This window comes from Phyllobates terribilis, unplaced genomic scaffold, assembly GCF_046119375.1.
Source record: "Phyllobates terribilis strain yellow unplaced genomic scaffold, ASM4611937v1 Scaffold_3__8_contigs__length_932513732, whole genome shotgun sequence".
NCBI classification, from domain to species: Eukaryota; Metazoa; Chordata; class Amphibia; order Anura; family Dendrobatidae; genus Phyllobates; species Phyllobates terribilis.
The window spans coordinates 349,985,167-350,003,749 of NW_027362763.1; the positions used below are offsets into that span (position 1 = coordinate 349,985,167).

The window sequence follows — 18,583 nt, forward strand, 5'->3', positions numbered from 1 at the left end:
GCAGAAAAAAATTATATTCAATTTGCAACCTGATGGAGGTCAGTACAGATGGACTAATAGAGAAAGTCCCACACACTGCTAGAAGGCCAAATATTTTTTCAGAGCTAGATGCAGATAAAAATTATTTTTAATTTGCAACCTGATGGAGGTCAGTATAGATGGACTAATAGAGAAAGTCCCACACACTGCTAGAAGGCCAAATATTTTTTCAGAGCTAGATGCAGATAAAAATTATTTTTAATTTGCAACCTGATGGAGGTCAGTATAGATGGACTAATAGAGAAAGTCCCACACACTGCTAGAAGGCCAAATATTTTTTCAGAGGTAGATGCAGAAAAAAAATATATTCAGTTTGCAACCTGATGGAGGTCTGTATAGATGGATTAATAGAACAAGTCCCACACACAGCTAGAAGCCCAATATTTTTTCAGAGGTAGATGCAGAAAAAAATATATTCAGTTTGCAACCTGATGGAGGTCAGTATAGATGGACTAATACAACAAGTCCCACACACAGCTAGAAGCCCAATATTTTTTCAGAGGTAGATGCAGAAAAAAATATATTCAGTTTGCAACCTGGTGGAGGTCTGTATAGATGGACTAATACAACAAGTCCCACACACAGCTAGAAGCCCAATATTTTTTCAGAGGTAGATGCAGAAAAAAATATATTCAGTTTGCAACCTGATGGAGGTCTGTATAGATGGATTAATAGAACAAGTCCCACACACAGCTAGAAGCCCAATATTTTTTCAGAGGTAGATGAAGAAAAAAATATATGCAGTTTGCAACCTGATGGAGGTCAGTATAGATGGACTAATACAACAAGTCCCACACACAGCTAGAAGCCCAATATTTTTTCAGAGCTAGATGCAGAAAAAAATTATATTCAATTTGCAACCTGATGGAGGTCAGTATAGATGGACTAATAGAATGATGCTATGCCCAAAAGATTTTACTTCACTAGGTGCAGTAAAAAAATTGGTATTCTATACACAGGTGGTATATCTTGCAACACAGATAGGCTACTCCACTGACTAACACACTCTGCAATAGGCCAAAAAGGATTAGCTTTGCTAGATTCAGCCAAATGCTGTGAAAAAAACTTGCACAGCACTGGCACAGACCTGCCTGGCAAAAACTGATAGGAACTGATGTAACCTAGTCCTGAAAAGGACTCCAATTACAATTAGTCTTTACTCCCACAATCTATCTATTTAAGAGCACAGACCTGCCTGATAAAAGTCGTAGGAAATGCTGTAACCTAGTCCTTAAAAGGACTGCAATCACAACTATTCCCTACTCCCAAGCTATCTGTAGATTTGTGCGAAAATTGGCTTGAAATTAACAAGGTATAGCGCACACAGCAACAGCGGTGCCGTCTAACACGCAGCTGCAGCAGTGAGAAAATGGTGGCGAGGGGGAAAATGGCTTGGTCTTATAGGGCAAGGACATGTGACATACACTGCCAATGACACATGCCCTTGCTTGTGTGAAAAAAAGCACTTCGCTCCGTGTGTGCTCTGCTGATAGGCTGATAGATTGCACCTCCCCACTGTAAATGCGGGAAAGAGAAAAAAAAAATGGAGATCTTCATTGTTCCTGCAGAGATCCATCCCCTGCCCCTCCCCCCACCCCGCTGTACACTCAAACTGCGTATTAACATTAATTTTCATCATTACTGAGAAAAAATCCAGTTATGATTTTGGTGCACGAACAGTTATCGAACATAACCTCGAACAGCCGAATTTTTCTCAAATTGTTCGTGTTCGCCGAACGGCTCGAACACTGCCCAAAACAGCTCAAATTTGAGATTGGCGAACAGTTCGAGTAGAACAACGCTCATCTCTAATTGTGAGTAAACCTCATCTCCTGTCTACAGGAACAGCATCAATAGAAAGGGGCTTCTGTGTAAGAACAGAATATGGGCCCTTTACAGTCCAATAATGTGTCTGTGGCAGAAGGTGCTTGCTGATTTTGAAATGGAAGTGGGGCCCCTTATCTCTTTGGCCTCTGTGCAGCTGCACAGGTTACACTAATGGTATGTCCACCCCTGGCAGATTATAAAGAGAGTCTCTATAAGAGGAAGACTTATCTTATTATACATCGCAAAAGTAACCCTTTAACTGTAGTGTACACAATGTCATTCAACATTTACCTATGTTACCACTACAAGGGAATAGAACACTTTTACCATGTTTCCAAACACTTTTTACAAGCAGAATTGTTCAAAACCAAAAGCCCTTTAAACATGCTATGATTGTTAATTATCCGTTTTTGAGAAGCTATTTAAAATGTGCCAAACAATATCGCTGTTGTAACAAAATAGAAAGCTCTAAAGGTCTTTGTAAGTAAAATTTACAAATTGACTAAACTTAAACTTCTGATTTAGTAGCCCATGATACATTTTAGTTTTAAACAATATTCATTTTTTTAAATACATAAAATTTGAATATCTGAATGTATGAAATACTCACTTATATACACAGATATTACCAAACTGCTTCCGCTCACATTATTGTCCCCAACAACAGCAGTGACCAGAAATGTGTAATAATTTCCCGGTGTCAGGCCTTCAATTGTATCAGAAGTAGAAGTCACGGTTTTATTGAACGTTGGATCTCCCAGAATCTGGATTTCATAAGAGCTTGCATTTCCATCTGGTTTCTCCCAGCTCAGAGATATAGAAGTGGTGGTGATGATCCCGGTCATCAGGTTCTTCACTAATTCAGGCTCTGGTATAAAACAAAAAATATATAAATACTATCCAACGAAAGCTTGTATATAGTTCTGAGTCTCATAAGACGATATTGCATTTTTTCTGTGTATATAATTTTGTAGTTTACTTATCCAAGGTAAAAATACCTAAATGTATCAACTAAGATATAATTAGTTTCTAAATATTCTTGTTGTTGCTTTTTACTAGGATTGAGTTATTTTATAGGTAAAATGTATTTAATAATTTGAAAAAATATTACATTTGAAAATCTAAATATAAGAAATACTCACTTGCATACATTGATATTACCAAACTGTTTCCGGTCACATTTTTTTCCCCAACAATAGCGGAGACCAGGAATATGTAATAATTCCCCGGTGTCAGGCCTCCAATTGTATCAGAAGTTGTAGTCACGGTTTTATTGAAAGTTGGATCTCCCAGAATCTGGATTCCATAAGAGCTTGTATTTCCATCTGGTTTCTCCCAGCTCAGAGATATAGAAGTGGTGGTGATGATCCCCGTCATCAGGTTCTTTACAACTTCGGGGTCTATTATGAAACAGAAAAGATATAAATACTAGCCAACAATAGCTTTTACATAGTTCTTTGCCTAATAAGACAATACTGAACTTTACTGGGTATAATATTTCATAGTTTATTTATTCAAATTAAAAACACTGAAATATGTTGACTAAGATTTAGGTAATTTCTAAAATATCTAATTAGAGAGAGGGAGAGAGAGAACTATGCAGCCGCTTAGTTATCTCAGCAATAGGAGCACAGCACTTATGAATGCGCTAACCTGTACAGCTGTCATGGGCCCCTAACAGCCGCGGGTGGAACTGCGATCCACCCGCGGCTGTTAACATGTTAAATGCCGCTGTCAAACTCTGACAGCGGCATTTAACATGATCACGCCGGAAGCGCGTCATTAGCTCTGCCCATTAGCGACTCTGTCACATGATCGCGGGTCACTGATGGGTTGGCATGACAACCTGGAGTCTGCAGGAGACCCCTGTGGTTGTCGTAGTCGATCTGCTATGAGCGCCACCCAGCGCTGAAGCCCTGCTATGTGTAACACAGGCAATCGAAAGATCGCAGCTTGTAGTCTCCCATGGAGACTATTGAAGAAAGTACAAAGTAGAAGAAACATTTTTTACATTTTTTTTAAAAAATATAAAAGTTCAAATCTTTCTTTTTCGCCCAATTCAAATTCAAACAAAAAAAATCAAATATATACATATTTGGTATCGCCGCTTTCAGAATCGCCCGATCTAATATAAAAAAAGAATTAATCTGATCGGTAAATGGCGTTATGAGAAGAAAAATCTAAATGCCAAAATTTTGTAGTCACTGCAATAAAATGCAATAACAGGCAAACAAAAGATTGTATCTACACCAAAATGTTATCAATAAAAACGTCAGCTCGGCGCCGAAAGAAAATCCCTCACCAAGCCCAAGATCCCCAAAAATGGAGACTCAACAGGTCTTTAAAAATGGCGCCATTTTTTTTTTTTTTTTTTTTAACAAACTTTGGATTTTTTTTTTCACCACTCAATAAAAAAGAACCCATGCATGGTTGGTATCTTCGAACTCGTAATGACCTGGGGAATCATAATGGCAGGTCAGTTTAGCAGGTTAGCATTTAGTGAACATAGTAAAAAAAAAAAAATAATTGTGGAATTGCACTTTTTCTTGCAATTTCACCGCACTTGGTATTTTGTTTTAATTTTCCAATACACGATATGGTAAAACCAATGGTGCCGTTTAAAAGGACAACTTGTCTTGCAAAAAACAAGCCATAACATGGCCATATTGACGGAAAAATAAAAAAGTTATGGCTCTGGGAAGAAGGGGAGCAAAAAACAAAAGCGCAAAAACGTAAAAGAGCTGTGGCATGAAGCAGTCAGAGAGGTCGGGTACTGCTGACTTTACTTACTGTGGACTATCAGACACGCATACATTTTAGCAAAATGTTATCTCACTAAAAAGTGCATCTTATGGTCTGAAAAATAAATATTATCCAAAAAAAGGTTTAGATAGTCCCAAAGTCCACCCCCTGATAAGACAAATATTGAATTTTTTCTAGCTACAATATTCATAGTTTACTTATCAAAAAGGTAAAAACACAGAGAAATATCGACTAAGATAATATTGTTAATTGGTAAATATTGTAGCTATTGCTTTTAATGCAATTAATTGATTTTCAGCTGTACTTTTTTCAGATTTAGATGTCAAAATCAAATGAATCTGACACCATATCATATGATTTATAAAAGTCTTTACATAATATTTAAGGAGTCAGTAAGTACCTTTTTAAACTCCTTCTGTACAGTACAGTTGGGCAGGGCTTTATCGCTAAGTAATAGAAGAAGCAGTAAGGGTTGTGCTAGTGTAGTAAAAGAAAAAAAGCCTTCAGGAGAATTCTTGCAGAATGTGTCAAAGATGAGGAGAGATTGCCATCTGCTGGTCAGACACAATCAAATGGAACCAAGTTGTGTTAGGAAAGTTGAAGGGGGAGCAGATTTAGATGCTAGACCTGGTCAGATGTCTTCAAGGAAGGATTTCCTGAAAAGTCGAGAGCACTAAGCCTGAGGCAGAATTGGCACCAAGCTGCAGAGAGGAGCAGACGTGCTCCCGACATGCTGAGAAGCCCAGCATGGCAAGCCTGAGCCGGAGGCCTGCTACACATAACAACCAGACACCGGTGGATGAACTCCGGATTCCCCACAGAGGTTGCTCGAGTGTTGCACCTGCTGAGGAGAGTCGGGACCTGTTTGTGGTGCTTAGTGAGTTCGCAGGACCCGACGACGCCCGCCAACAGACGAGGTCTGGATCCCCCTACCCAAGGCTTAAGAGACTGCCTCCAACGGCCAAGCAAAGAGTACCTGGGAGAAGGCTGCGCCAGGAGAGTCACGCCAGTGGAAGCAGAGGAGCTACACAAGTGAACAGGGCTGTCACTTCCACTGTTCACCTACGGTACTAGGAGTTGGGTTTAGGATCTCAGGTTTGGAGGGGACTGGTTGGGGTGGGAGAAGCTAAACTTGATTTGATTGACTTTGTCCGGAAAAGACTTGCGGCCTAGTGGGAATAACCGGTGACAACTGCTAAGAAATACTCACTTGTGTATACAGATATTACTGGACTGCTTCCCCTCACATTATTCTCCCCAACAACAGCAGTGACCAGTAATGTATAATAATTCCCCGGAGTCAGGCCTTCAATTATATCAGATATTGAAGTCACGGTTTTATTGAAAGTTGGATCTCCCAGAATCTGGATTTCATAAGAGCTTGCATTTCCATCTGGTTTCTCCCAGCTCAGAGATATAGAAGTGGTGGTGATGATCCCAGTCATGAGGTTCTTCACTACTTCAGGTTCTATTATGAAACAGAAAAGATACAAATACTAGCCAACAATAGCTTTTACATAGTTCTTTGCCTAATAAGACAATATTGAACTTTACTGGGTATAATATTTCATAGTTTATTTATTCAAGTTAAAAACACTGAAATATGTGGACTAAGATTTAGGTAATTTCTAAAATATCTAATTAGAGAGAGGGAGAGAGATCTATGCAGCCGCTTAGTTATCTCATCAATAGGAGCACAGCACTTATGAATGCGCTAACCTTTGATTTAACTCCTTCACGACATACGCTGTACAAAAACGGCACATGTTGTGTCTCACCCTCAGTACTGGAGCCCGCACCTTTCCGAGCACATGACAGCTGATCTGTACAGCTGTCATGGGCCCCTAACAGCCGCGGGTGGAACTGCGATCCACCCGTGGCTGTTAACATGTTAAATGCCGCTGTCAATCTCTGACAGCGGCATTTAACATGATCACGCCGGAAGCGCGTCATTAGCTCTGCCCATTAGCGACCCTGTCACATGATCGCGGGTCACCGATGGGTTGGCATGACAACCTGGAGTCTGCAGGAGACCCCTGTGGTTGTCGTAGCCGATCTGCTATGAGCGTCACCCAGCGCTGAAGCCCTGCTATGTGTAACACAGGCAATCGAAAGATCGCAGCTTGTAGTCTCCCATGGAGACTATTGAAGAAAGTACAAAGTAGAAGAAACATTTTTTAAAATTTTTTAAAAAAATATAAAAGTTCAAATCTTTCTCTTTCGCCGAATTCAAAGTAAAAGAAAAAAAATCAAATATATATATATATTTGGTATCGCCGCTTTCAGAATCGCCCAATCTAATATAAAAAAAGAATTAATCAGATCGGTAAATGGCGTTATGAGAAAAAAAATCTAAACACCAGAATTTTGTGGTCACTGCAATAAAATGCAATAACAGGCAAACAAAAGATCGTATCTACACCAAAATGTTATCAATAAAAATGTCAGCTCAGCGCGGAAAGAAAATCCCTAACCAAGCCCAAGATCCCCAAAAAATGGAGACACTACGGGTCTTGAAAAATGGCGCCATTTTTTTTAACAAACTTTGGATTTTTTTTTCACCACTCACATAAAAAAGAACCCAAGCATGTTTGGTATCTTCGAACTCGTAATGACCTGGGGAATCATAATGGCAGGTCAGTTTAGCAGGTTAGCATTTAGTGAACATGGTAAAAAAATAATAATAATTGTGGAATTGCACTTTTTCTTGCAATTTCACCGCACTTGGTATTTTGTTTTAATATTCCAATACACGATATGGTAAAACCAATGGTGCCATTTAAAAGGACAACTTGTCTTGCAAAAAACAAGCCATAACATGGCCATATTGACGGAAAAATAAAAAAGTTATGGATCTGGGAAGAAGGGGAGCAAAAAACAAAAGCACAAAAACGTAAAGAGCTGTGGCGTGAAGCAGTCAGAGAGGTCGGGTACTGCTGACTTTACTTACTGTGGACTATCAGACGCACATAAATTTTAGCAAAATGTTATCTCACTAAAAAGTGCATCTTATGGTCTGAAAAATAAATACTATCCAAAAAAAGGTTTAGATAGTCCCAAAGTCCACCCCCTGATAAGACAAATATTGAATTTTTTCTAGTTACAATATTCATAGTTTAATTATCAAAAAGGTAAAAACACAGAGAAATATCGACTAAGATAATATTGTTAATTGGTAAATATTGTAGTTATTGCTTTTAATGCAATTAATTGATTTTCAGCTGTACTTTTTTCAGATTTAGATGTCAAAATCAACTGAATCTGACACCATATCATATGATTTATAAAAGTCTTTACATAATATTTAAGGAGTCAGTGAGTACCTTTTTAAACTCCTTCTGTACAGTACAGTTGGGCAGGGCTTTATCGCTAAGTAATAGAAGAAGCAGTAAGGGTTGTGTTAGTGTAGTAAAAGAAAAGAAGCCTTCAGGAGAATTCTTGCAGGATGTGTCAAAGATGAGGAGAGATTGCCATCTCCTGGTCAGACACAATCAAACGGAACCAAGATGTGTTAGGAAAGATGAAGGGGGAGCAGATTTAGATGCTGGACCTAGTCAGATGACTTCTAGGAAGGATTTCCTGAAAAGTCGAGAGCACCAAGCCTGAGGCAGAATTGGCACCAAGCTGCAGAGAGAAGCAGACGTGCTCCCGACGTGCTGAGAAGCCCAGCATGGCAGGCCTGAGCCGGAGGCCTGCTACACATAACAACCAGACACCGGTGGATGAATTCCAGATTCCCCACAGAGGTTGCTCGAGTGTTGCACCTGCTGAGGAGAGTCGGGACCTGTTTGCGGTGCTTAGTGAGTTCGCAGGACCCGACGGCGCCCGCCAACAGACGAGGTCTGGATCCCCCTACCCAAGGCTTAAGAGACTGCCTCCAACGGCCAAGCAAAGAGTACCTGGGAGAAGGCTGCACCAAGAGAGTCAAGCCAGTGGAAGCAGAGGAGCTGCACAAGTGAACAGGGCCGTCACTTCCACTGTTCGCCTACGGTACCAGGAGTTTGGTTTAGGATCTCAGGACTTTGGATTATTACTTCAAATTACCGTTTGTTATCCCTGTTACTATTCCCTTGTTTAGAATACCTGTTACATATATATAAACTGTTTATATCCACCCCTGACTGTCCTCGCCTTGTGTCTCTGTGCGTTGCATTCCGGCACCTGCATTACACTAGTAGGATTTTTTTTACTGTTCATAGTTCAAGTAAATAAAAATTACAAAAAACAGTCAAACATTGGTAATTTCTTTTCCTTTCTTCAAAACGTTACAAACTCATTTATATCCTATTACAGCAGCCATTTGTACAACAGAAATTTTAGGTAGTAATGCCAATTTTCGTTGCCAGCTGTCACCTTTCACTTAGCTTCTCGCCTTCTTATGTTAAACTGTCACTTTGTTATTAATAAAATATGTTGTCCATGTTAAAAAATAAATACTGACATATACAGTCATATGAAAAAGTTTGGGCACCCCTATTAATCTTAAGCTTAATGTTTTCTTAAAATTGGTGTTTTGCAACAGCTATTTCAGTTTGACATATGTGATAACTGTTGGACACAGTAATGTTTCTGCCTTGAAATGAGGTTTATTGTACTAACAGAAAATGTGCAATCTGCATTCAAACAAAATTTGACAGGTGCATAAGTATGGGCACCTCACCAGAAAAGTGACATTAATATTTAGTAGATCCTCCTTTTGCAAAAATAACAGCCTCTAGTCGCTTCCTGTAGCTTTTAATGAGTTCCTGGATCCTGAATGAAGGTATTTTTGACCATTCCTCTTTACAAAACAATTCCAGTTCCTGTAAGTTTGATGTTCGCCGAGCATGGACAGCCCTCTTCAAATGATCCCACAGATGTTCAATGATATTCAGGTCTGGGGACTGGGATGGCCATTCCAGAACATTGTAATTGTTCCTCTGCATGAATGCCTGAGTAGATTTGGAGCGGTGTTTTGGATCATTGTCTTGCTGAAAGATCAATCCCCTGCGTAACTTCAACTTTATCACTGATTCTTGAACATTATTGTCAAGAATCTGCTGATACTGAGTGGAATCCATGCGTCCCTCAACTTTAACAAGATTCCCGGTGCCGGCATTGGCCACACAGCCCCAAAGCATGATGGAACCTCCAACAAATTTTACTGTGGGTAGCAAGTGTTTTTCTTGGAATGCTGTGCTTTTTTGACGCTATGCATAACGCCTTTTTGTATGACCAAACAACTCAATCTTGGTTTCATCAGTCCACAGGACCTTCTTCCAAAAAGAAATTGGCTTCTCCAAATGTGCTTTTGCATACCTCAGCCGACTCTGTTTGTGGCGTGCTTGCAGAAATGGCTTCTTTCGCATCACTCTCCCATACAGCTTCTCCTTCTGCAAAGTGCGTTGTATAGTTGACCGAAGCACAGTGATACCATCTGCAGCAAGTTGATGCTGCAGCTCTCTGGAGGTGGTCTGAGGATTGTCCTTGACTGATCTCACCATTCTACTTCTCTGCCTTTCTGATGTTTTTCTTGGCCTGCCACTTCTGGCCTTAACAAGAACTGTCCATGTGTTCTTCCATTTCTTTACTATGTTCCTCACAGTGGAAACTGACAGGTTAAATCTCTGAGACAGCTTTTTGTATCCTTCCCCTGAACAACTATGTTGAATAATCTTTGTTTTCAGATCATTTGACAGTTGTTTTGAGGAGCCCATGATGCCATTCTTCAGAGGAGATTCAAACAGGAGAACAACTTGCAAGTGGCCACTTTAAGTAGCTTTTCTCATGATTGCATACACCTGGCTGTGAAGTTCAAAGCTCAATGAGGTTACAAAACCAAAAAAAGTGCTTTAGTAAGTCAGTAAAAAGTAGGTATGAGTATTTAAAACAAGAAAATGATAAGGGTGCCCATACTTATGCACCTGGCAAATTTTGTTTGAATGCAGATTGCACATTTTCTGTTAGTACAATAAACCTCATTTCAAGGCAGAAACATTACTGTGTCCAACAGTTATTACATATATCAAACTGAAATAGCTGTTGCAAAAACACCAATTTTAAGAAAACATTAAGCTTAAGATTAATAGGGTTGCCCAAACTTTTTCATATAACTGTAGGATATTGCAAAATTCTGAGTTAACAGTGTGAGATTTTATGCTTGGGATCCTATTTTCCTTACCAAAATTTGTGGTGCGTATTATGGTCCGGTCCACAAAATATGGTACTTAACCTTCTGATTTAGTAGCAAATGGATCCTGATCTATTTTAGGTAAAAATTATTTCTTTATTTAATAAAATGTAAAATCTGAAAATCTAAATGTAAGGAATACTCACTTGTATACACAGATATTGCCAAACCATTTCCTGTCACTTTATCGTCCCCAACAGAAGCAGTGACCAGTAATGCGTAATAATTCCCTGGTGTCAGGCCTTCAATTGTATCAGAAGTTGAAATCTCGGTTTTATTGAAAGTTGGTTCTCCCAGAATCTGGATTTCATAAGAGCTTGCATTTCCATCTGGTTTCTCCCAGCTCAGAGATATAGAAGTGGTGGTGATGATCCCAGTCATCAGGTTCTTCACTACTTCGGGCTCTGGTATAAAACAAAAAAGATATAAATACTATCCAACAAAAGCTTGTATATATTTCTAAGTCTGATAAGTAGTGTTGAGCATTCCGATACTGAAATATCGGGTATCGGCCGATATTCGCGGTATCGGAATTCTGATACTTAATTCCGATACTTTTGCGATATCGTATACCGGAATCGGAAGTTCCCATAATGCAATGAGCCATTTTCATTTTATTCAGCCAATGAGGATCCTAAGAAGTGTGGGCACATCCTGTTAGGCATGTAGGCATCTTAACTAATGGCATGGCTGTGATTGGCTGCTGAAATGATGTCATGATGCACTATAAAAGCCGCCGCCGCCATTTTGAGCTCACTCTGCTGTGAATTCAGTTAGGGATAGGACGCTGTTGTTCTGAGGGACAGTTTTAGCTACCTATTTGCTCTATACTTCTTTACCCAAGCTACTTTCTAAATCACTGTGCCTTGCAGCGCTAGTGCACAGTTCTCTGTGCTGTTCACCGCTGTCTGCAAGGTCTGTGTGTGTGAGTGCAGCTCACCCTGTAGTGTGTGCTTCAGCCAAGTCTGGTTGTAGTGCACTCAGTGTGTGTCACTGCCTCATACATTGTCCTTTTTTGCCAATTCATAATTTTTCCTGATATCTCCTATTAGTGTGGTGGTTCCATCTGTATTCAGCTAAATTGGTTCCAAACACACTATATAGGAGTAGATAGAGAAATTTTTTTCCGTCTTGCAGCACTAGTGCACAGTGCTCTGCATCTGTACTGTTCACCGCTGTCTGCAAGATCTGGTGTGTGAGTGCAGCTCACCCTGTAGTGTGTGCTTCAACCCCGTCTGGTTGTAGTGCACTCAGTGTGTGTCACTGCCTCATACATTGTCCTTTTTTGCCAATTCATAATTTTTCCTGATATCTCCTATTAGTGTGGTGGTTCCATCCGTATTCAGCTAAATTGGTTCCAAACACACTATATAGGAGTAGATAGAGAAATTTTTTTGGTCTTGCAGCGCTAGTGCACAGTGCTCTGCATCTGTACTGTTCACCGCTGTCTGCAAGGTCTGGTGTGTGAGTGCAGCTCACCCTGTAGTGTGTGCTTCAACCACGTCTGGTTGTAGTGCACTCAGTGTGTGTCACTGCCTCATACATTGTCCTTTTTTGCCAATTCATAATTTTTCCTGATATCTCCTATTAGTGTGGTGGTTCCATCTGTATTCAGCTAAATTGGTTCCAAACACACTATATAGGAGTAGATAGAGAAATTTTTTTCCGTCTTGCAGCACTAGTGCACAGTGCTCTGCATCTGTACTGTTCACCGCTGTCTGCAAGGTCTGGTGTGTGAGTGCAGCTCACCCTGTAGTGTGTGCTTCAACCACGTCTGGTTGTAGTGCACTCAGTGTGTGTCACTGCCTCATACATTGTCCTTTTTTGCCAATTCATAATTTTTCCTGATATCTCCTATTAGTGTGGTGGTTCCATCCGTATTCAGCTAAATTGGTTCCAAACACACTATATAGGAGTAGATAGAGAAATTTTTTTGGTCTTGCAGCGCTAGTGCACAGTGCTCTGCATCTGTACTGTTCACCGCTGTCTGCAAGGTCTGGTGTATGAGTGCAGCTCACCCTGTAGTGTGTGCTTCAACCCCGTCTGGTTGTAGTGCACTCAGTGTGTGTCACTGCCTCATACATTGTCCTTTTTTGCCAATTCATAATTTTTCCTGATATCTCCTATTAGTGTGGTGGTTCCATCCGTATTCAGCTAAATTGGTTCCAAACACACTATATAGGAGTAGATAGAGAAATTTTTTTGGTCTTGCAGCGCTAGTGCACAGTGCTCTGCATCTGTACTGTTCACCGCTGTCTGCAAGGTCTGGTGTGTGAGTGCAGCTCACCCTGTAGTGTGTGCTTCAACCCCGTCTGGTTGTAGTGCACTCAGTGTGTGTCACTGCCTCATACATTGTCCTTTATTGCCAATTCATAATTTTTCCTGATATCTCCAATTAGTGTGGTGGTTCCATCCGTATTCAGCTAAATTGATTCCAAACACACTATATAGGAGTAGATAGAGGAGCCTTTCTGCAGCATTGGGCCCTGCAGCCCCAGCCAGATTAGTATTAGCCTATTTTTTGCAGCCTCATCTATTGCATTGTAGGTTACCTTCCTACATTGTAATAGCTACAAAAAGTTTGTGATACTATTGTTATTACATCTTTAGGCACATCCAGTGTCTTTTTGTGACAAAAAAAAACCTAAATAAAGTTCCCCAAACACTCCACTTTACAGTTGTGTAGGCCACATTAGCTCATATTAAAGTCTAGTCCACACTTTATAAAATTAGTGTTTCTTATACCTGTTAGCAGCTGTTCAGGAATAAGCACACTAAGCCCTTAGTACTTTTCTGCCTATCTTTATCAGTCTACCAAGATGAAGAAGGCAGGGAGTAAGGCATGTGGTCGTGGGCGTGGGCGTGGGCGTGGAATTTCTGCAGGGAGAGGACGTGAGGATTCTGTGCCTGCAGGGAGAGGACGTGGGGATTCTGTGCCTGCTGCGGGCACCAGTGACTCAGCATCCCCCAGTTTTACCAGGGAACAGTCCTTTATGCGCAGCTTTGTAGGAGCTAGCCGTACCCCACTGCTGCGCGAGGACCAGATTGAAGCCGTTGTCGGATGGATGGCAGCTAACGCATCGACTTCAATTAGTTCCAGATCCTCTCAGGTCCTGAGCACTGAAGAGCACCCATCTGTCTCTTCACCACCTGCCAAATTGCCCAGGCAGTCAGAGAGCTCTGGACAGGAGCCATCTCTACTTCTGTTCTCTGAATCTCTTGGCTTGGAAAGAGGGGGTCAGCCAAGCAGAATTCTAGAATTTGAAGAAGAGGTAGTATGCAGTGATGCGCAACCGTTTTGTCTCTCTGAATCTGAAGAGGCGGGTGGGCCAGTGCCTATGGTCAGCAGCACACCTCAGTACGCATCTGATGATGAGACTCAGGTGCCACTTTCTGGTGCGTACTGTGCTGTCGAGACTACCCAGGAGAAGCAGTTGTTTGAAGAGGGTGGTGTAGATGATGAGGTCCTTGACCCATCATGGCGTGAGGGACAGGAAGGTGGTGGGAGCAGCTCTGAGGAAGAGATTCCCCGAACGGCCCAAAAAGGAGGGAGAGGGAGGGGGCAGACTTGGTTGCCTGTAGCCTCCACTTCGGCACCCATTAGGAGCATGGCTCTTCCAAAATCCAAAGCGGGCGCTCCCAAGACTTGCAGTGCCTGGTCCTTTTTTGACACAGTTGCAGATGACATTTGCTTTGTCAAATGCAAGCTGTGTAATCAGAAGGTGAAAAGAGGGAAAAGTGTCAGCAACCTCAATACCACAAATATGTGGAAACATGTGCGGACCAAGCACGTGGTGGAGTTACAAAAACACACTGAAGACCTAGGCCAACCTACAGCGCCACCTACCACCTCTTCAGCTCGTGTTGTAGCCTCTTCCTCCAGCTCACACACAGCTGGTTCGGCTTCCTCACAGGATCGCCATGGAAGAATCTCTGGCACTGTTGTACAGAGACACAGTGTAATTGCACCCACAGCACCACTTTTCCAGTCATCCTCACACTCCCAGGCCAGTCTACAGCCATCGTTAGCACAGGCATGGGAGAAAAGGCGCCCATACTCGGCAAACCACCCCCGAGCACAGGCTCTGAATGCTGGCATTGCTAAACTACTGGCCCTTGAAATGCTATCATTCAGGCTGGTGGAGACTGACACATTCCGTAACTTTATGGCATTGGCAGTCCCACAATACAACGTGCCCAGCCGCTTTTATTTCAGCAGGCAAGCCGTCCCTGCCCTGCAACATCATGTGGAGGGAAAAATTAAACATGCGCTACAAAACGCCGTCAGTAGCAAGGTCCACCTGACCACTGATGCGTGGACCAGTAAGCATGGACAGGGATGATACCTTTCCCTCACTGCCCATTGGGTAAATGTTGTGGAGCCGGGTACAAATCTTGAGAGTGGCGCTGTACGTGTTCTGCCAACTCCAAGGATTGCAGGAATCCAGTCTGTACACATTGACTCCTCCTCATACTCCAGTTCCTCTGAATCAGCGCTGCAGGAGCCGTCACGGTCTACCTCCACATCGACCCGTGAACGGTTACCTGTTATGATGACCGATATGAGCACAGCCGTGGCCAAACGTCAACAGGCCGTATTAAAATTAATTTCTTTGGGGAATCGAAGCCACACAGCGCAGGAGCTCTGGAATGCCATCAAGCAGCAGAGCGACGTGTGGTTTGTGCCAGCGAATCTCCAGCCAGGCATGGTAGTGTGTGACAATGGCCGAAATCTGGTGGCAGCTCTGGGCCTAGGCAACCTCACTCACATCCCATGTCTGGCACATGTGCTCAACTTGGTCGTGCAGAGTTTTTTGAGGGACTATCCGGATCTTGATGCACTGCTTCACAAGGTCCGCATAGAGTGCGCTCACTTGCGGCGTTCCAGCAATGCAAGATCACGCATTGCAGCTCTGCAGCGCCGATTATGTCTTCCGGAACATCGCATCATATGTGACTTACCCACCAGGTGGAATTCAACGTTACATATGTTGGAGAGGTTGTGTGAGCAGCAGGCAGCAGTAATGGAGTACCAGCTGCAGCAGGCGCAAACAAGTCGCAGTGCGCGCCGTTCACACTTCACCACCACTGAGTGGGCCTCTATGAAGGACATTTGCCACGTTTTGCGTGCTTTTGATTATTCCACGCGGATGGCGAGTGCAGATGATGCACTAGTCAGCATGACTATCCCCCTTATCTGCCTGCTTGAAAAAACACTGCAAGCACTAAGGGACGAGGTTTTGGAAGAGGTGGAGGATGAGGAGTCACAAATGCCATCTGCTTCTCTACAGTCTGCGCAACGTGGTTCCTCACAAAGGCCTAGGCAGGGGACACTTTGTGAGGAGGATGAGGAGGAGTCAATGGATGAGGAAGACATCTGTCCAGAGGAGGGAGGTACACAATGCTCTAGTAGTCAGTATCTAGAGCGAGGGTGGGGTGATGCAGAGCAGGCAGAGATCACGCCTCAAGCAGGGGACAGCGTTTCTTGGCCAGTTGGCAGTCTGCAGCACATGGTTGATTTCATGCTGCAGTGCCTGAGAAACGACCGCCGCATCGCCCACATTCTCAACACGGCTGATTATTGCGTGTCCACCCTCCTAGATCCTCGCTACCGGGACAACTTACAAAGCCTCATAACACCGTTGAACCGGGAGCGTAAAATGCGGGAGTACCAAGACGCACTGGTGCATTCCATCATGTTCTCCATTCCAACCGAGAGCAGTGCTGCTAGTGATTTACAAAGCAGCTCAGTGCGTCGAGGCAGTGGAGGAAGCTCTGCACAAAGAGGGAGCAGAAGCAGCGCCTCAGCACAAGGCAAGACCAGTATGGCCGAAATGTGGCAAAGTTTTGTGTCCCCGCCGCCACAAATGTCTACACCATCACAGACGGCTCCAGTCAGCAGGAGGCAACGTTTCCATCAGATGGTGACAGACTACATGTCTTGCCCTCTTAGTGTACTCCCAGACGGCTCTTCTCCCTTCAAGTTTTGGGTCTGTAAGCTGGATACATGGCCAGAGCTAAGTCAGTATGCATTGGAGGTGCTAGCTTGCCCTCCTGCTAAGTGTATTATCGGAACGCGTCTTTAGTGCCGCAGGTGGTGTACTAACAGACCGTCGCATGCGACTATCCTCCGATAACGTTGACCGGCTTACTTTTCTCAAAATGAACAAGGCCTGGATCTCTCATGAATTTGCCAGTCCTCTTCCAGAATAAATAATTGTTGGCAAAAGTATCCAGGTGTCCTGTTCTGTTCATGTGTCTACCACCTGAACTGTAATCCCTGAGCTCCAACACCGCCAGTTGGCGCTCAGAAGTGCCGTCTGCACAGTCAACACTTGCTGCCGTGTCATTGGGGTTCAGTAACGTCAGCTGTTCCCCGGCTGTGCGGATGGCAATTTCTCCTGCTCTGTCCACATTCTCACTACTACAGATTTTAAAGTTGCTCCAATTACACCTCTGGCTCCTCTGTTTTCAGTATTATCCCTGAGCTCCAACACCGCCAGTTGGCGCTCGGAAGTGCCGTCTGCACAGTCAACACTTGCTGCCATGTTATTGGGGTTCAGTAACGTCAGCTGTTCCCCTGCTGTGCGGACGGCAATTTCTCCTGCTCTGTCCACATTCTCACTACTACAGATTTTAAAGTTGCTCCAATTACACCTCTGGCTCCTCTGTTTTCAGTATTATCCCTGAGCTCCAACACCGCCAGTTGGTGCTCGGAAGTGCCGTCTGCACAGTCAACACTTGCTGCCGTGTCATTGGGGTTCAGTAACGTCAGCTGTTCCCCTGCTGTGCGGATGGCAATTTCTCCTGCTCTGTCCACATTCTCACTACTACAGATTTTAAAGTTGCTCCAATTACACCTCTGGCTCCTCTGTTTTCAGTATTATCCCTGGGCTCCAACACCACCAGTTGGCACTCGGAAGTGCCGTCTGCACAGTCAACACTTGCTGCCGTGTTATTGGGGTTCGGTAACGTCAGCTGTTCCCCTGCTGTGCGGACGGCAATTTCTCCTGCTTTGTCCACATCCACTGTACTACACATTTTAAAGTTGCTCCAATTACACCTCTGGCTCCTCTGTTTTCAGTATTATCCCTGAGCTCCAACACCGCCAGTTGGTGCTCGGAAGTGCCGTCTGCACAGTCAACACTTGCTGCCGTGTCATTGGGGTTCAGTAACGTCAGCTGTTCCCCTGCTGTGCGGATGGCAATTTCTCCTGCTCTGTCCACATTCTCACTACTACAGATTTTAAAGTTGCTCCAATTACACCTCTGGCTCCTCTGTTTTCAGTATTATCCCTGGGCTCCAACACCGCCAGTTGGCACTCGGAAGTGCCGTCTGCACAGTCAACACTTGCTGCCGTGTTATTGGGGTTCGGTAACGTCAGCTGTTCCCCTGCTGTGCGGACGGCAATTTCTCCTGCTTTGTCCACATCCACTGTACTACACATTTTAAAGTTGCTCCAATTACACCTCTGGCTCCTCTGTTTTCATTCTTATCCCTGGGCTCCAGCACCGCCAGTTGGCGCTCGGAAGTGCCGTCTGCACAGTCAACACTTGCTGCGGTGTTATTGGGGTTCGGTAACGTCAGCTGTTCCCTTGCTGTGTTCACAGCAATTTCTCCTGCTCTGTCCATATTCACTGTGCTACTTATTTAAAACTTGCTCCAATTACACCTCTGGCTCCTCTCTGTTTTCATTCTTATCCCTGGGCTCCAACACCGCCAGTTGGCGCTCGGAAGTGCCGTCTGCACAGTCAACACTTGCTGCGGTGTTATTGGGGTTCGGTA

At 43.3% G+C, this 18,583-nt stretch overlaps 2 protein-coding genes across 2 annotated transcripts in view; both read right to left on the reverse strand.

The window, feature by feature from the left end:
* The window catches only part of LOC141258110 (receptor-type tyrosine-protein phosphatase eta-like), a 228,931-nt gene that overhangs the window by 123,479 nt on the left and 86,869 nt on the right, over positions 1 to 18,583 (reverse strand). The window lies entirely within an intron of this gene.
* The window catches only part of LOC141257841 (receptor-type tyrosine-protein phosphatase eta-like), a 54,413-nt gene continuing 42,548 nt past the window's right edge, over positions 6,719 to 18,583 (reverse strand). The window contains exons 12-13 of the mRNA XM_073672854.1: positions 10,945 to 11,202; positions 6,719 to 6,771 (exon numbers count right to left, since the gene is read on the reverse strand). Coding sequence (XP_073528955.1) covers positions 6,719 to 6,771; positions 10,945 to 11,202 — 311 coding nt within the window. The remainder of the gene's footprint in view (positions 6,772 to 10,944; positions 11,203 to 18,583) is intronic.